The sequence below is a fragment of the Balearica regulorum genome, chromosome 15 (assembly GCF_011004875.1).
Source record: "Balearica regulorum gibbericeps isolate bBalReg1 chromosome 15, bBalReg1.pri, whole genome shotgun sequence".
Lineage (NCBI taxonomy): Eukaryota > Metazoa > Chordata > Aves > Gruiformes > Gruidae > Balearica > Balearica regulorum.
In genome coordinates, this window is record NC_046198.1 from 3,247,438 (window position 1) to 3,261,609 (window position 14,172).

The 14,172-nt window shown below is 49.9% G+C and overlaps 1 protein-coding gene across 7 annotated transcripts in view; it reads left to right on the forward strand.

Moving 5' to 3' along the window:
• RHBDF1 (rhomboid 5 homolog 1) overlaps window positions 1-14,172 on the forward strand; it is a 38,939-nt gene that overhangs the window by 9,698 nt on the left and 15,069 nt on the right. For 5 of the 7 annotated variants that reach the window (XM_075767777.1, XM_075767776.1, XM_075767774.1 and 2 more), the window contains exons 2-4: window positions 7,581-7,722; window positions 9,842-9,972; window positions 12,779-12,883. In XM_075767777.1, coding sequence (XP_075623892.1) covers window positions 7,603-7,722; window positions 9,842-9,972; window positions 12,779-12,883 — 356 coding nt within the window. In that variant the 5' untranslated portion in view covers window positions 7,581-7,602. The remainder of the gene's footprint in view (window positions 1-7,580; window positions 7,723-9,841; window positions 9,973-12,778; window positions 12,884-14,172) is intronic. The other 2 variants (XM_075767772.1, XM_075767775.1) reach the window with 2 other exon arrangements.

Here is a 14,172-nt window from a genome sequence, read left to right on the forward strand (position 1 = left end):
GAGTTTTCTGAGCTCCCTGTTTTTCCTTCCGCTTCTATATGAGCGCACCAGACCTGGATACTCTTCAGGTCTCATGTGAAGCTGCTTTGAAAGCTTGTAATGATGGCATTCCAGTAGGAGCTCATTTGTAGTTGATTTCCATCATGACCTGCATCTTTTTCTGAAAATCAAGAAAATCAGTTGCTCAAAGAGACCCTAGATCTGCTTTCCTGATCATGGAATTGGCTCACATAGATTCAGACTTCACTTGCAGATGTTTTTATTAGCTATATTTAAAACCCTCTGGCTCTGTATATAGTTGAGCCTTCTCCGTGTTCAGTGGGTCCCAGCTGAAGCTTTGCCTCTTGCGTAACAGTATCATTCTACAGGGCTTTGCATGACATCCAAACCCTTGGGTTTTTTCTAATGTAGCTTCCCATTTCCTGTCTAGGAGCCTGCCTGGCCTCTTCCAAGCCAGGAAGTTTCCACTGGTATTTCTCAGCTAATTAAATTAAGTGGTTAACGCTGAGATCCCTCAGTGCTGCCTTGATTGCTCCGGTAGCCACAGAACTTAAAGACCTTCCCCATAGCATTCGCCCCACCTTGGTGGGTTCCTGCTGGTGCAGCTCTGCGGTAGTGCTTGTGTGCTGCTTTTCCACACGATCCCTGTGGCAAATAGATAGTTTCAACTTTTGTCTAGCCACCTGACAGTCCTAACAGTGCCCTACGGCTCTCTCGCTGTCTAACAGGGGCACTGTTAGGACTATTTAGGTGGCTAGGCAAGCCCGCAGCCCCAGTGTTGGTGGGGCTGTGAAAGGGCTGCTGAGGAAAGTTTCATGCCAGAAACATCTTTCAGTGCTGGCATCTTTTGTGTGAGAGCATTCGCTAGATGTTTTCAATTTTGAAGCCTGACTCTGGTAGACAGTGAGAGAGACATAGGGGTCTGTTAGGACTGTTTAGGTGGCTAGGCAAGCACAGAGCCCCAGTGTTGGTGGGGCTGTGAAAGGGCTGCTTTTATGGCCACCATGCTGGTTTTATGGCCACCTGCTCAAGCATGTAGCTCCTGTTATAGCTCTTTCTAGAGCACTGATTGAAAACTCTCAGAAGGAAGGTCATGTGCATTTTAATTCACTGTCTACAAGGCAAAGGCCTCTGTTCCATCGGAGCCCGGCAAAGGCTTTCGTTACCCCAGATCCGTTTCTTCCATGTTTTACTTTGACATAAAGTTTAAAAGGCAGTTTGGGCAGGGACAGGCTTTCCCAATGTGCTGCACTGTCCTGGAGGAAGGCTATGTCTTTTAATAAGAGGCTGGCTGTTCCCCAGTCCTCTTGTCTGGTCCCTCTCCAGAGGAGAATGCAGGGGCTCAGTGTGTGGCATGAGTGTTGGCAGGGGCAAACACAGTTCCCCAAGTGCTGATCTGCTAGGCTGGGGATGGAGGAGCGCTGTGTCATACAGGCAGGGGACAAAGGCTGTAGTTTGATGTTTCAGCAAAGCTGCTGTCATGTTGAGCTGTCACCGAATAAGCTGGTCCTACCTTTCCTCTCTCAGGTTGCACAGAGCTTATCTGAAATTGTCTGAGCCTCTTCAGGATGTCAGATCAACAGGAAATAATGTGCTAGGGTTAGTTTTGTGCTGGTAAACCACCTTAAAGTGGCTCACTGGAGTAAGGCAAGACAGCTCTTTGGGCAGCAGCTAGCTCTCAGATTGGTTTGCTTGCAAGCTGAACAGTTCCTAGGGGAAATGTTGCCTGTGTGATTTGGTGCAGGCAGCATCAGTCTCTGCCAGCGCTCATGCGGAGCTTATGTATGGTGTTTGTGTATGGTGGAGGGCAGTGAGAGGGGCAGTGAGCGGTGTGTGAGAATAATAGTCCTGCCAGCTCCCTGCTGAGCAGGGCTAGAAGGGCCGTGTGTCTGCCTTGCTGACTGCCAGGCTTTTGCCCAGAGCCACCTGGGTTGCTCAGACCCCAGTTTCTGCTCAGCAGCCTGTGGGTCTGCAAAACCTTATGGCATCTTTTCCAAGCTCGGCAACGAGGGTTAGGAAAGCAGGAGAGAGCCCCGCATGGGGCCACTGCCAGGGCAGTGCTGATGGCCTTGTTCCATTTCCAAGGTAGTTTCTTATGGTGGGACATGGTGGTGGTCTTGGCCGAAGCCTGGGTGTTGCTATGCCCTCAAAAGCCTTCCCCAAGAGTGCACAATCACAGGCTGGTGCCACCTTCCCCGTCCCTGCCTGCCCTCAGCCCCTCCATCTGGCTTGTTTTAAAGGTCTGGCTCACGCCTGGTATTTGAGATATTATTTGTAACTTGTTGGGTCTGATCCATGCTAGATGGTTTTATTGGCAGCCGTGAGGCTGAAACCCCACTGCTCCTCTTCTCCTTGCACTTCCTGCCTTTTTCCTGCTGTGCCAGCAGAAATCCTGGCGAGAGAGGCACAGCCAGCAGCCCGCTGTCTCCCCTGGCTCTTTCTGTCTGGAGAACACATTTAGGATCCCGGCTTCTTTGCTGTCTTTCCACCTGGATGCCCACCGGTGTGCCTCAAGTGGAATAGCTGCAGGGGCAGACCACTTCAGGTACAGGGGACTTGCCTGGGACTCTGCATACCAGATACTGCAAATACAGCTGTTGCAGTGATGGGGGTTTGAAAAATGGAGAAAACCAGCTGGAGGCTGACCATAGGACGTGTTGATCTGATTGCAGTGGAATAGCCCCGGTGTCTGTTATCTCCTGGGGGTTTCTGTAAGAACATGCACACGCTGTACTGGTGAGGAGTGGTGGTGTTGGAAAAAGATAATGTGTGTTTGTATGGTAGGGTTGAATGAAATAGCTTTTTTTTTTTTCCCTTTTTTTCCCACTTGGAATGTTTTTGGAAAAAAAAAAATTTTAAATGGACAAATGGTAAAAATGGAAATTTTGGAAGAAAAAATCAAACGTGGGAATAGCTTCAGTTGTCTCTTTAAATGGTCTGTCTTTGAAATGACTGTGCAGATCTCTGAATGTATTTGAGACGCCTGTCAGTTTTAGGAGCATGCTGAGGCTTCTGTACTAGGTTTTTCCTACTCTGTTCGGGTCAGTGGATTTCACTAAGCAGCTTTTCTTGATCATGAGCCAACTTTGGAATTTAATGCGCTATCCCTCTTTCTTAGCCTGACCCACACAGAGTGGATTTGGCTTTCGTTCTGGTACTGTGACCTTGCTTTGGCATGGAGATTTTGAAGATGACTTTCCCAGAGTATCTGCAAGATACAAGTATTTTCTTTTTGTTTGTTTTAGTTGAAATGGACTTTGTTAATAATTTCTGTGCTGCTACTACAGTTGTACCTGCAGCTGATCAGTTAGAAGAAGCTAGATTTGCAAATGCTGGGTGTTCAGCCTGTCTGCTGGAGAAGAGTTTGTATTTCCAGATTCCTCAGTTTTGTGATGCTGAGGGAACAGCTCCTGAGCTGACTGAGCAGTGCAGGTGGTGGCACCAGGGCTGGGACTGTGCCAGCACTGGGAGGAGAAGTCCAGGCAGGTATTGGGCCCTTCCACCCCTTCCCAGTCTGTTTAGACAGTCTCCTTACCCACGTCTCCAATGGCTTTTAGGTGGTTTTGGTAACAGAGGAGACCTCTCTCTTGATGTCACTCGTTGGAATTGCTATCCTGATGGTTTACAAAAGTTGCGTTTCAAGCCCCAGTAACAGTTCACAAAAGCTTGGAAGCATGAACATTTCCACCTACCCAGCATGAAGATATTTAGCAGATGTCTAGGTTCGTGGAGCATTTTCTGGACTTTGGGAGATGCCACAAACCACAAGCACAAGTGAGAGGTCTGGAACAGCTCCTGTTCAGGCCCTGAGCGGCTAGATGTGGATCCCACTGTGTTTGTGGGAAGAGAAGATGGTAGGAAGGGCATGAAGGTGATCTGTAGAGCCAGGATTGACATGAAGAAGGGGGATGGGGAAAGGCTGTTCACTCTTCTAGCCCCAGAACTACAGGACATCAAGTGAACCCAGGAAATGGCAGGTTTAAAGGCAAACTGAAGAAGATGGCTTGTCAGACAGCCCATGTTTCAGCTGTGGAGGTCTTTGGTATGTGTGGTTACAAATACTAAAAGTTTGCTTGGATTAAAAAATAGGTTGGATAAATTCTGGAAGAAAAATCGTTGGATGGATATGGAAATGGGTACAGAGAACATCAAATGGAGAGACATCTCTGGCACAGGAAGCTCCCTAGTTATTCATAGCACTTGCTGTGACTGTCCTGGGAGATATGACTGTCGAGTGATCCTGTACTCTGTACCCATTGCTAGGCATCCTCTACTGGAAATGAGATATGGGCTTTAGATGGATGCTTGGCCTGACCTTGCATGGCAGTGCTGTGCGTGTTCCTATCCTGCTGCTGTCAGTGACCTCTTGAAAGCACTTGTTAGGACAGTACTGAGAAATTGGGATTACTTGAGGATATGTGACCATTCAAGTGAAATATATGTCAATGCAGTCAATTCTGAAACAAAGCCCATTGGCCTGAACAAATATATGGACGCTGTATCCTGAAACACTAACCACTAAAAATAATCAAGGGGTTAGTGTGAAACTCGGAATGTGCTTTTAGTGCAAAGCTGAGACAGAAACTAGTGACTGCAGCAATTTGAGTGAGGGCCAGGTGCAATAAGGCATGTCACCTGCTTTGCAGAGATGATGTACATCTATGTACACAGCCATACATCTATGTATACAGCTGGATCCACGTTCGTTCTCACCATCAGCCTCGTGGAGAGCTGCCTTTTGTGTCCATATGCCAATTTCCCATGCTCTGGGTCAAGAAGGCTTTAAAGAACTCCTTAACTGCTGAAGTTTGGAAGACAGCAGTCCATTGCCTCTGTCAGCTACATGAATCTCATCTTCACATCTTTTTCTTGCCTAAAGTACAAAGTTGAGTTGACTTTGGGGATAATCATAAGGCCATGAGCTTGACCCCACGTGTGTGCATGCTCTGTCCTCCTCTTGGCATGTGGTGTGTGTGCATGCTGCTGGAGGTTCCCATGCTCCAGTAGGTGTGGGTGACAATGAAGCTAGCTGGATACGGGGACATCCCTGTCCGTGGCAGTTCAGGAAGGGGGACTGATAACAGATTTAATCAGAAAGTCTTTCAGAGGGCAGCATTGTTGCAGCAGTTCTTGGGCAGTACAGGAGTGATTCATTCACTGCCTTCCTGGCTTGGCCTCACCATTTCATAAAGCTGCAAGTCCTACACGTTTGTATGCTTTACACCAAAGCACCCGCTCACAAAGACAGCTCTGTAGATGGACAGGAAGGAAGTTGAGTGATGTCTGCTCATTGAAGAGACGCTGGAAAATGAAGAGTTGCTAGTTCAGAGGAGGATGCTCTTGAGTTGTGTTGTAAGGGGCATGTGTGAAATAGGTAGGCTCGGTCTGTCTTGGCTGGTCTCTGATTAGAGCATCTCAGAAAGACCTGATGTTTGTGACCCTCATGGGGTAAATGCTGGAGCTCCCTGCGTTGCACCAAGGGAGTTTTTCAGGTATGAGAAATTTGCTTTGCTTTCTGAACTCACCATGAAGACAAGTTTGCCCACATTGTATACAAGGCTGAAAGCTGTCTCGTAGCGGATTTGCCCTTACAAGAGCAGGTGGGAGTCTCCCTAATACTCTCACTATTCTCATCTCATAGGAAGTTAGGACAGATGTGTTTAGTCACCCCTGTGGCTAGGGGTGGAGGGAAGTAAGGAATTGTGTCCCTCTAATGCACGGCACTGTGTCTGCACACAGGACCGTGGTGCATGTACAAAGGGCATGTCTGTACAGGCGAGATCGTGAATTCCCAGACTTTTGGGGGCCTGTGGTATTTGCTGAAACCCAACCTTCATCCACCTACAGCTGAGTCCTCCCTTTCTGTCATTCTGGCTCAGCTGAGCACGGTGCTCCTGGCAGCCAGCCCAGCTTACGTGACTGAGCTAGCAGCTGGTCTTCAGCTCCTTTTAGATGAGATTCTCTTCTCCTAACCCAATCCAGGTCATCCCCCACTCCCTTTTGTTGACCTATTTCCGCCCCCCCCCCCATGTATCTTTTGCAATGGTAAGCTTCACCATTCGTGCAGCTCCCATTCCAGAGCAGCCGCAGTGAGCTGTGGGAATATGGTGGAAATGCCATGAAAGGCAACGCGTGTTTCGGAGAACCAATGCTTAATTTAGGTTAGAAGGGACTTTTGCAGGTTGTCTGGCTCAGCCGCTGTGCAAGGCAGGCCTAAATCAGGCTGCTCATGGCCTCGTTTAGTTGAGTACTAAATGTCTCCAAGGATGGAGGTCCTGCTGTTTCTAGTCCCATCCTAGGACTTGGCCACTGTCAGGGAAGACTCCCTGCATGTTAGACTCATTGTACATTTAAAATAAATTGCCTGTGTTAACATTGAAGAGTACTGAGTTTTAATCCAAACAGAGAGCTTTCCTCCTACTCCCTTTCAAATCATGTGTGCCTGCTAAGTTAGCTGGATGCTTATTCCATCTGTCCACCATGAGGAGGGGAAGAGGCTGGGACTCTTGATTTGTCTTTGTTTTGTCCCTGATGGTATCCATGGCCTAAAACAATGCAAGGAGGGGGCTGGGAGGGAATTGGATCTGTTGTCCCTTTGAGCACACATGCTTCCCACTGCTGGCTTGCGATTGCTTGTGTGCTAGGAGAGGAAGAAATATGGGCGTGTAGAATAACTTAGGTTGAAAGGTACCTGTGAAGGTCTCTGAGCTGATCCCCCTCCAGTGAAATCTGTTTTCTTAATTGTTGCACAGTAAAGTGGGTGCTCTGCCAGCCTGAGAGTCGCGTAGTCCCTGTCCATGCATGCAACCTAAACAGAGGGAGAAAGATGCAGTGTAGGAGAGTGGGCAAGATGACAGTGAGTCACGCTGGTTGCTTCGGTGTTTCTGTAACACAGCAGTTTTTATTTAAACACCATATCATTATTGCTTATGTCTGAAAACCACTCTTAGTTCAGGATTAACGCCAGTTCTCTAATATTCGTGCTATACTTGTATTATTCTGTGCACTATGTTGTGTTTCTAGAAAATGACTACATTTAAAGGAGTCTAGAAAAAGCAGTGAGAAAAGGCCATTTGCTAATTGCTAAGCAGTAGCTAGGTAGGCAAGTGTGGTGCTTGGCTTTGGGTGGGCAAGGGTGCCTGTTGAGTCACAAGCTGTTTTTAGAGGGAGGTCAGTGGCTTTTGGTACTGCAGTTACTTAGCTGGTTGGACTGGATCCAGATCTCATTAAGATTTAATTCATGACTGGTTCTTAAGGAGTCTGGATTCCACAGTAGTCTCAGCAAAAATTTTAATGGGAGGTGACTCTCAAACTTGTGACTGCAGTCTCTGCACCTGGCTTGAGGTCCTGCTGGCCTTAGAAATGTGCCGTGTCCTCTGAGTTTCTGGACCTGTCTGACCAGCACGGACACAAGCCATGACTCCTGGACCCTCATGAGGAGCTTGGGAAGTCGTCCAACTCAGGGCTTGGGTCCCGTCAGTCACAGCCTGGAGGAGAGTGCTCTGCTCGGCTATGTTGCCATGCACCATGTCAGGGATGAGCCTGGCCCCCTCCCAACTGTGATTCCTCCCCTCTCCTAGGCCTGAGGACAAACGTGGGACGATGTCGGAGGTGCGACATGACAGCACAAGCAGTTTACAGCGGAAGAAGCCACCATGGTTAAAACTGGACATCCCGGTGCCGATGCCCGTGTCGGTGCCGGAAGAGCCCCAGCCTGTGCAGGTACGGAGGGTCTGCGGCGCGGTGGAGGGGGTGCACGGAGCCCCGCTGTGCTGAGAGCATGCCTGTGCCCGTGGTCTGCCGCAGTCCTGGCTGCGTGTGATGGCAGGTCACGAGGCTGCGTGAGAAGGGGCAGAGACATTGGGTAAATTTATGATCAGTAATTAACTCCCTCTTGAAGGGGATGTGGGAGGGATGAGGGTGGGTTGCTGATGTGCTCAGATCAGTGGACGTGACTGTTTGGATGTGGGGATTGTGAAAAGTGTCCTGGCTGGGGGATATGGGAGTGAGGTATTCAAACAAGCATTTCTTAAGGGGACTGGAGGAGTGAAGGACTCCTAGAGAAACACGAGGGCCTGGAAGTGCTGAAGCTTGTTCTGAAATGAGTAGGGAATGAATCTGGCTTATGAATAGCCAAGATAATGACAGGCTCTCGTCAGTAACAGCAGAGAAAGAACAGTTACTGGCAACACAAAGCTGTTACCAGCATGAGGAACACAAGAAAATCGTGTAGGATGAGAAATAAGTAACATTGAAGAGTGGTGAAGTAGAGATGGGGTGATAGGTTAATAGGAACTGTGCAAAGTATGAGAGTAAAACATCTGTATTTCTGCTGGGAATAGGAAGAATAACAGGAATTTCTGCTACAAGGTGGCAAAAACTCTCATCTATGGGTGAGACCTTGGTAGGAGGATTGCTGGTTGCTCGTGGGACCTTACTACAGGAACAGAGACTACAGGCACCAAAGGCAGAGCTGGACAGTTCTTACTGCCCGCTTCCATCTGCCTGGGTGCAGTTACATGAAAGAATGATTTAGCCGTCAGAAAAATGCAAGGTTATACAGCTTCCCTGGAGGGGAGCTGAGGGCAAACTTGTCTTAAGAGGGAATTTATGTTGTGCTTTGAATAGCAAGGACTGGCCTCTTTGCCATTACTTGTTCCAGGGACTAAAATGTACTTCAGTTATGTGACAGCTTCTGGCAGATAAATCTTGGTCCTGGTCTTGGTCCTTTGGAAGGAAAGTGATCAGGGTTCAGTCTGCAGGGATTAGAAGTGGAATGCAGGGTTTTAACAGTGCAGGTTGAAACCTTCTGAATAACTTATTTAAGGCTTTGATGGATGTTCTCTTACCTGAAATCTCTCAATCCAGCCAGGCACCTTCTGGAGATACACTCTACTTATGATGGAAGCTGACAGAGGTCACGTTCTCTGGAGGTCCAGTGTGCACAGCACAGGCTGTCAGGATGAGAGTGCATAATGGGCTCCTTTGGCTTATTGCCTGAGTATCTATGTATTGTTTTCACATAAAACATATCAAAAATGTTGAGATTAGTGGAAATTATTAGCCCTCTGGGCTAGCGGGGCTGGAGTCACAAGTAATCTTGGGGCAGAGACAGAGAAACAGTTGATCAGAGCTTCATTTGCCAGAGGGACAGTCAGATCAGCTTGCATTTTACAAATGGGGATGGTGTCTCTGCCAAGCTGATGAAAAATTAACCGAGAGCAACCCTGGGAAGGCAATTGTATGGTGAGTTGTGTCATATTTGGTAGGTGATATTCAGCCAAGACATGCCAGGAGCAATCAGACCTGAGTGTGTCCAGACAATTAGATTACGAACAAAGCTGATGTGGCTTTCCCAGCTTGCTTAGCCTGTGCCAGGCAGCAGCTACAGCACAGACCCACCCACAGCTCTTGCAGGCTTTTAGTGCAGATCCAGAGCCACTTATGAAGCAAATCTTGCTTACTGTGCTCCTCTTCACCTTGTGCAGTGGTCTGGGAGTGTGTGATCTGGGTTCCTTCTGGCTAGAAAAAAGCCAGGACGATATGTTTCAGGAGCTCATGTAATACCCCCCATCTTCAAATGGACATCAGTTTGATGAGACCCGCTGCAACACGCAGATGGTGTGTCCTTGGTGCTGACTGTTCTGTTGTGCAGAGCTATTCCTGGCTAACATGAATGCAGTCCTTGTTAGCCTGATTTTGCTGCCCAACTGCACGCACCCAGCTTGTGGTTGAGGTGTTAGGAGGGCTTTTGAATTGCTGACTAAATGTTTCACACCCTGGCTGGCCTTGTAGAGCATCAGTCTGAGAACACTGACTCCCCTCCTGCTTTTCTTTGCAGCCAACGAGACGTCAGGCCTTTCTGCGAAGCGTGAGCATGCCTGCCGACAACACCCGCGTGCCCTCCCTGCCTAACGAAGTGAGGAGACCGGTGCTACAACGACAGACCTCAATCACCCAGACCATCAAGAGGTGAGACACTGAGTTCATGGAGTCTGCTTTAGTGGATTCTGCTATGTGTTGCCATCCTTTATTTGGGGATTTATGGTCCTCTGCTTGTCCCATTGCCTGGTACTTAAGTGGCATGCTGTCACTGCAGGATTAGGTTGTCTCTCTTGTCATCTGTCATGAGGGTGGGGAAGAGGATGGGTGCAGATAGGTCCCTAATATATAAGCCCAGTGGTGCTATATAGCCTGTCTTTAGTAAGTGAGGAGACAAGTCCTGGGAGGAAGATTGTGGTGATCAGGCCAATAAATGTTTCTTGCCACTTAGAGACAAATTTTGACTGCCCCCATGCCTCAGGGAACTGGCTCTTTCTAAGTAACAGGATGCCTCAGGCCCTGATGTTTAGCTGAGACTTTATGATGTGGCGTTCTGGGCTTGCTTGCTTTGGTGTGGTATCTGAGAGTGTGGGATTGCTGGGGGAGGCAGAAGCCCATCCTGAGCAGTCCAGGGCTCTCAGCAGCTTGGCTCCTGGCACTAGCTCATTGGCAGGTCCTTGAGCTGGCTATGGGATGTGATGGAGAATAGGGAGAGGCTGCTCCAGTCCTGTCCCCCATGCTTGTACAGAGGATTATCATTCATCCCCATGATCCAGGGGTCTCTGAGACACGGCCACACAGCTGGAAGCTCCTTCCCTCCCTGTAGTAAAGGCTTATCCCAGTTTGTCCAAAGGGAGCGGCTCTTCCAGCTGCTCTCCTGAGATGCCTGGCTTGTATCCCTGGCAGTGTGTCAGGCCTGCCTGGATCCTAGGAGCATCCCTGGAGCTCTACAGGTCAGGGATGCTTCCAGCCAGCCAGGCTTCACCCACTCACAAAGGAGCAACTTTCCAGCTATGGGAGGGACTGACCTCCCACTCACTGTTTTCCTTTGCCTCAGATGTTCCCCAGCTGCCTTGGTGGAGAAGCTCTCCTGCAGCAGCTCTCTGTGATCCTGCTTCTTGTGAGGTTGGGAGGGCTGAGCCATGAAGCACTGTCTTCTCTTTTGAGGGTTGTGGAGAGCTTCTGGGCCTGCCTGAAGCTGTCCTTGCACACCTAGACTGCCTCTTCCCTCACCTCCTCACCCTTGTCCGGCTCCTTGCCAGGACAATTAGGTAAGAGCACGTCAAGGATGAGAGGATATCCTGGGAGTGTGCTGCAGGGGCCCTGACAAGAAGCATTGTGCGGGAGGGCCAAGGTAGCCTTCTCCTGCAGTGGTCCTCACAACATGCAGCTTGTGTGTAGGGTGAAGAGGTTGGGGAACTGCAAACCACTTTGGTGCTGGGGGAACAAATTCGGCCGCAGTGCTACTACGCTGTAAGACAGACAAGGCACATGGAGATAGTGAGCAAGGAAGGAGCGCTGAACAGTGGTAATGAAGCTCCTGCATGCTAAGGGAGCATGCTAACGTGCTGCCTAGCATTGGGCGGTGGGCAGGCACATGTGGCTGTTTCACTGACAGACCCTGTGACATGTCTTCTGCTTACCTGCCCACCCTGTAATGGCAGTGCTGGGGCCCAGGCTGGTGGCAGCATTCCTGCCTGTTCCTAGTGCTCTGCGTAGGCATTTGGTACCCTGGGAGTACATGTGGTCCCACAGGGAGTGGCCCAGAGGTGCACAGATGTTTTTGGAAGTCCTGGGAGTCTCCTGTTCAGAGTATGTGCCTGTGGGGTTCAATGCTATCTTGTGGTGCTGAGTTGTCTCACGCAGGCTGTTGTGCAGCATGGGGGGTGGCTGAGTCTCTTCCTCCTGGAGCGCTCGCAGGTGGTTTCTGCAGAGTGCTGTGGGATGTGGGTAGGAGAGCAGGTGCAGCAGTGGGAAAGACTTTCCAAGGGGCAGAACTGCAAGAGATGCACACACAACGTGACAGTAGCAATAAAAGTGTGAAATAAGTGGATCAGAATAAAGGACAGGGAACTGGAAAATACCAAGGAAAGGCCTAAAAACCCGTGCTCTGTTTATCAGTGCTAGAGATGCGATGGAGAATTGCAGACCATGCATCCATAAAGGCGTCTTCGCAATTTATTTTGTGAGTCTAGGGAGGCTGACTGCCAGGTTTCCTGCTTAACACAGTCCCCGGGATGCACAGAATGTGAAACTGTTCTGGCAGCAGGACTCCACACCATCCTGTTCCCTGGGGCCTGGAGGATACAGATCCAGTGTGAGCCTAAGGTCAAGCCTGTGTGGTCCAGAACATGGCATGGGAGTTAGTCAGGTGCCTGAGTATGGGCATCTAACACCACTTCCAGTCTCCTGGGGTGTCCGAGATGTCCATGCAAGGCAGCAGATGTGGCACAGATAGACTTGTGCAACAGGCAAGATCTTGCCAAGGTCAACCAGAATGGGCTCAGGGCACTTCCAGTGGCATTAGTCACTTGTATCTAAGCAGATCATCTCTTGGCCTGCTGACCCCTCCATGGTTTCACACTCTGGTGTCCAAAGCCAGCCGCTGGGATCTGTAGCTGAGTGTCTGTGCAGAAGGCGGCAGATCACAGAGGTCCAGGGATACAAGGGGATTGCAGCATCCGTGGTGTCTTCAAGGGCAGTGGGAGACATACCTTGGAGGTGCAGATGCACCAAAAGGATTCAGCAGCCTCCTGGGTCCAAAGATGGTGTTGTGTGGCTTGAGTTTGGTTGTTTCTTTTAGGTCATGCTGTCAGCGGGGGGCCGCTGTCTGTGCAGTGTGGTGTGACTGCTGCCGATGGAGCTAAGGAGGGAGATGGGGAGGTGTTGGAGGCAGGTTGCTGCTCCCCTCCGCAGTCCTGCAGGCTCCTTCCCTTCAGCTCTCTTTTCTTTGCAGCAGACAGGTACGGTTTCAAAGGAGTCAGACCCTGCCCGTTCATGGGCACCGGGTGGGCAGGAGTTCCCTGAGAAAGCGGCAGTCCCTGCCCCGATCGTTTTTCAGGTACTGGTAGCACTGAGTGTGAAACCCACCCCTGCATGTGTGTGCAAGGGCTGTTGTGAGCTGCACAGATTCTGGCTGTTGCTGGAGCCACGTTGCCTTCCCAGGGATGGCCAGGAGGCCTACAGATGGGTGGCAGTGAGAAAGTTCATGTGTGCATCTAACAAAAACCAGTGATCACTCCTACTAAATATGTAGGCAGCTGTCAATAAGTAGCATGGACTAACAAGCTGTCCACCCGCCAGCCTCACTCCATCCTGCCTTTCCTAACAAGCTGTCAACCTCCTGGTGTTCCCGTAGCTGGAATATCTCCCCAGAGCAGCCATAGTGCAGCCTGCCTTTGCTAACATCAATGCAACATGTGGCATATGCATATGTTGGCCCCAGAGCCTCCTTGGGGCAGAAGGGGAAGGAGAGAAAGCAGCACCAAACAGATGCTAGTCATGTTCGTCCAGATGGGGCTCAGAAGCTGGTGAATGGAATAGAGCATCACTCTTTCCCTGTTGACATCATGACTTTTTCTAATTGAAATGTGATTGTCTTCTTTTTGAGGTGGAGATCTTCGTTTACTTAGCACCAAGGAGATGAGCCACTTTGGGAGTCCAGGGCACAATGGCCCATTGACCACCGCCCCGAGACTGGAGTTCAGTATTTAAAGCAGACAGACAGTGTGACTTTGTGTGTCAGGGACCGGACCAATGGACCCAGGAGTCCATTCCTGTCCTACCTTCCTCACTGCTGCCCTTGGCCAGGTGCCACTCTGGCGCTGTGTCCACCTTTGGCAGCTGCTTGCATTTGGTCTTGGGCTTTCAGGGCTGGTTATCTCAATGAGATAGAAGAGCGAGAGCTGACCTCTGGTGTCGATTTGTTGCTTGTTACAGTGCTCTAGGGAATGTGTAGGATGTGATGGGGGCTCCTCAACTTGACAGGGGTGTTCAGCATCTTCCCAGGGTACTCCAGCTACCCTAAGCACTGTAGTCACCTCTCTTGGACTATCTCGACCATGATCAGAGAGTAGGACAGCTCTTTACCCTGGCCCTGGACCAGCAGTGGTCTCTGGTGGTTCAGAAGAGGTCCTCGCAGTGCAAAATAGCTGTAATGGTGCTTGTCCTTCCAGGCTGGCGGGAGCACAGTTTCAGAGGGCTCTGAGGCGCTGCTGTTGGTGCACCGGGCCGTTCATCAGCAGGCTCACATGGGCACAAACAACCCTCAGTCCTCTCCCTTTGAGTAGTGGCCCCATAGATGGGGGCCTTGTCACCCAAGGTCACCTGGATGTTGAAATACTGGTCATA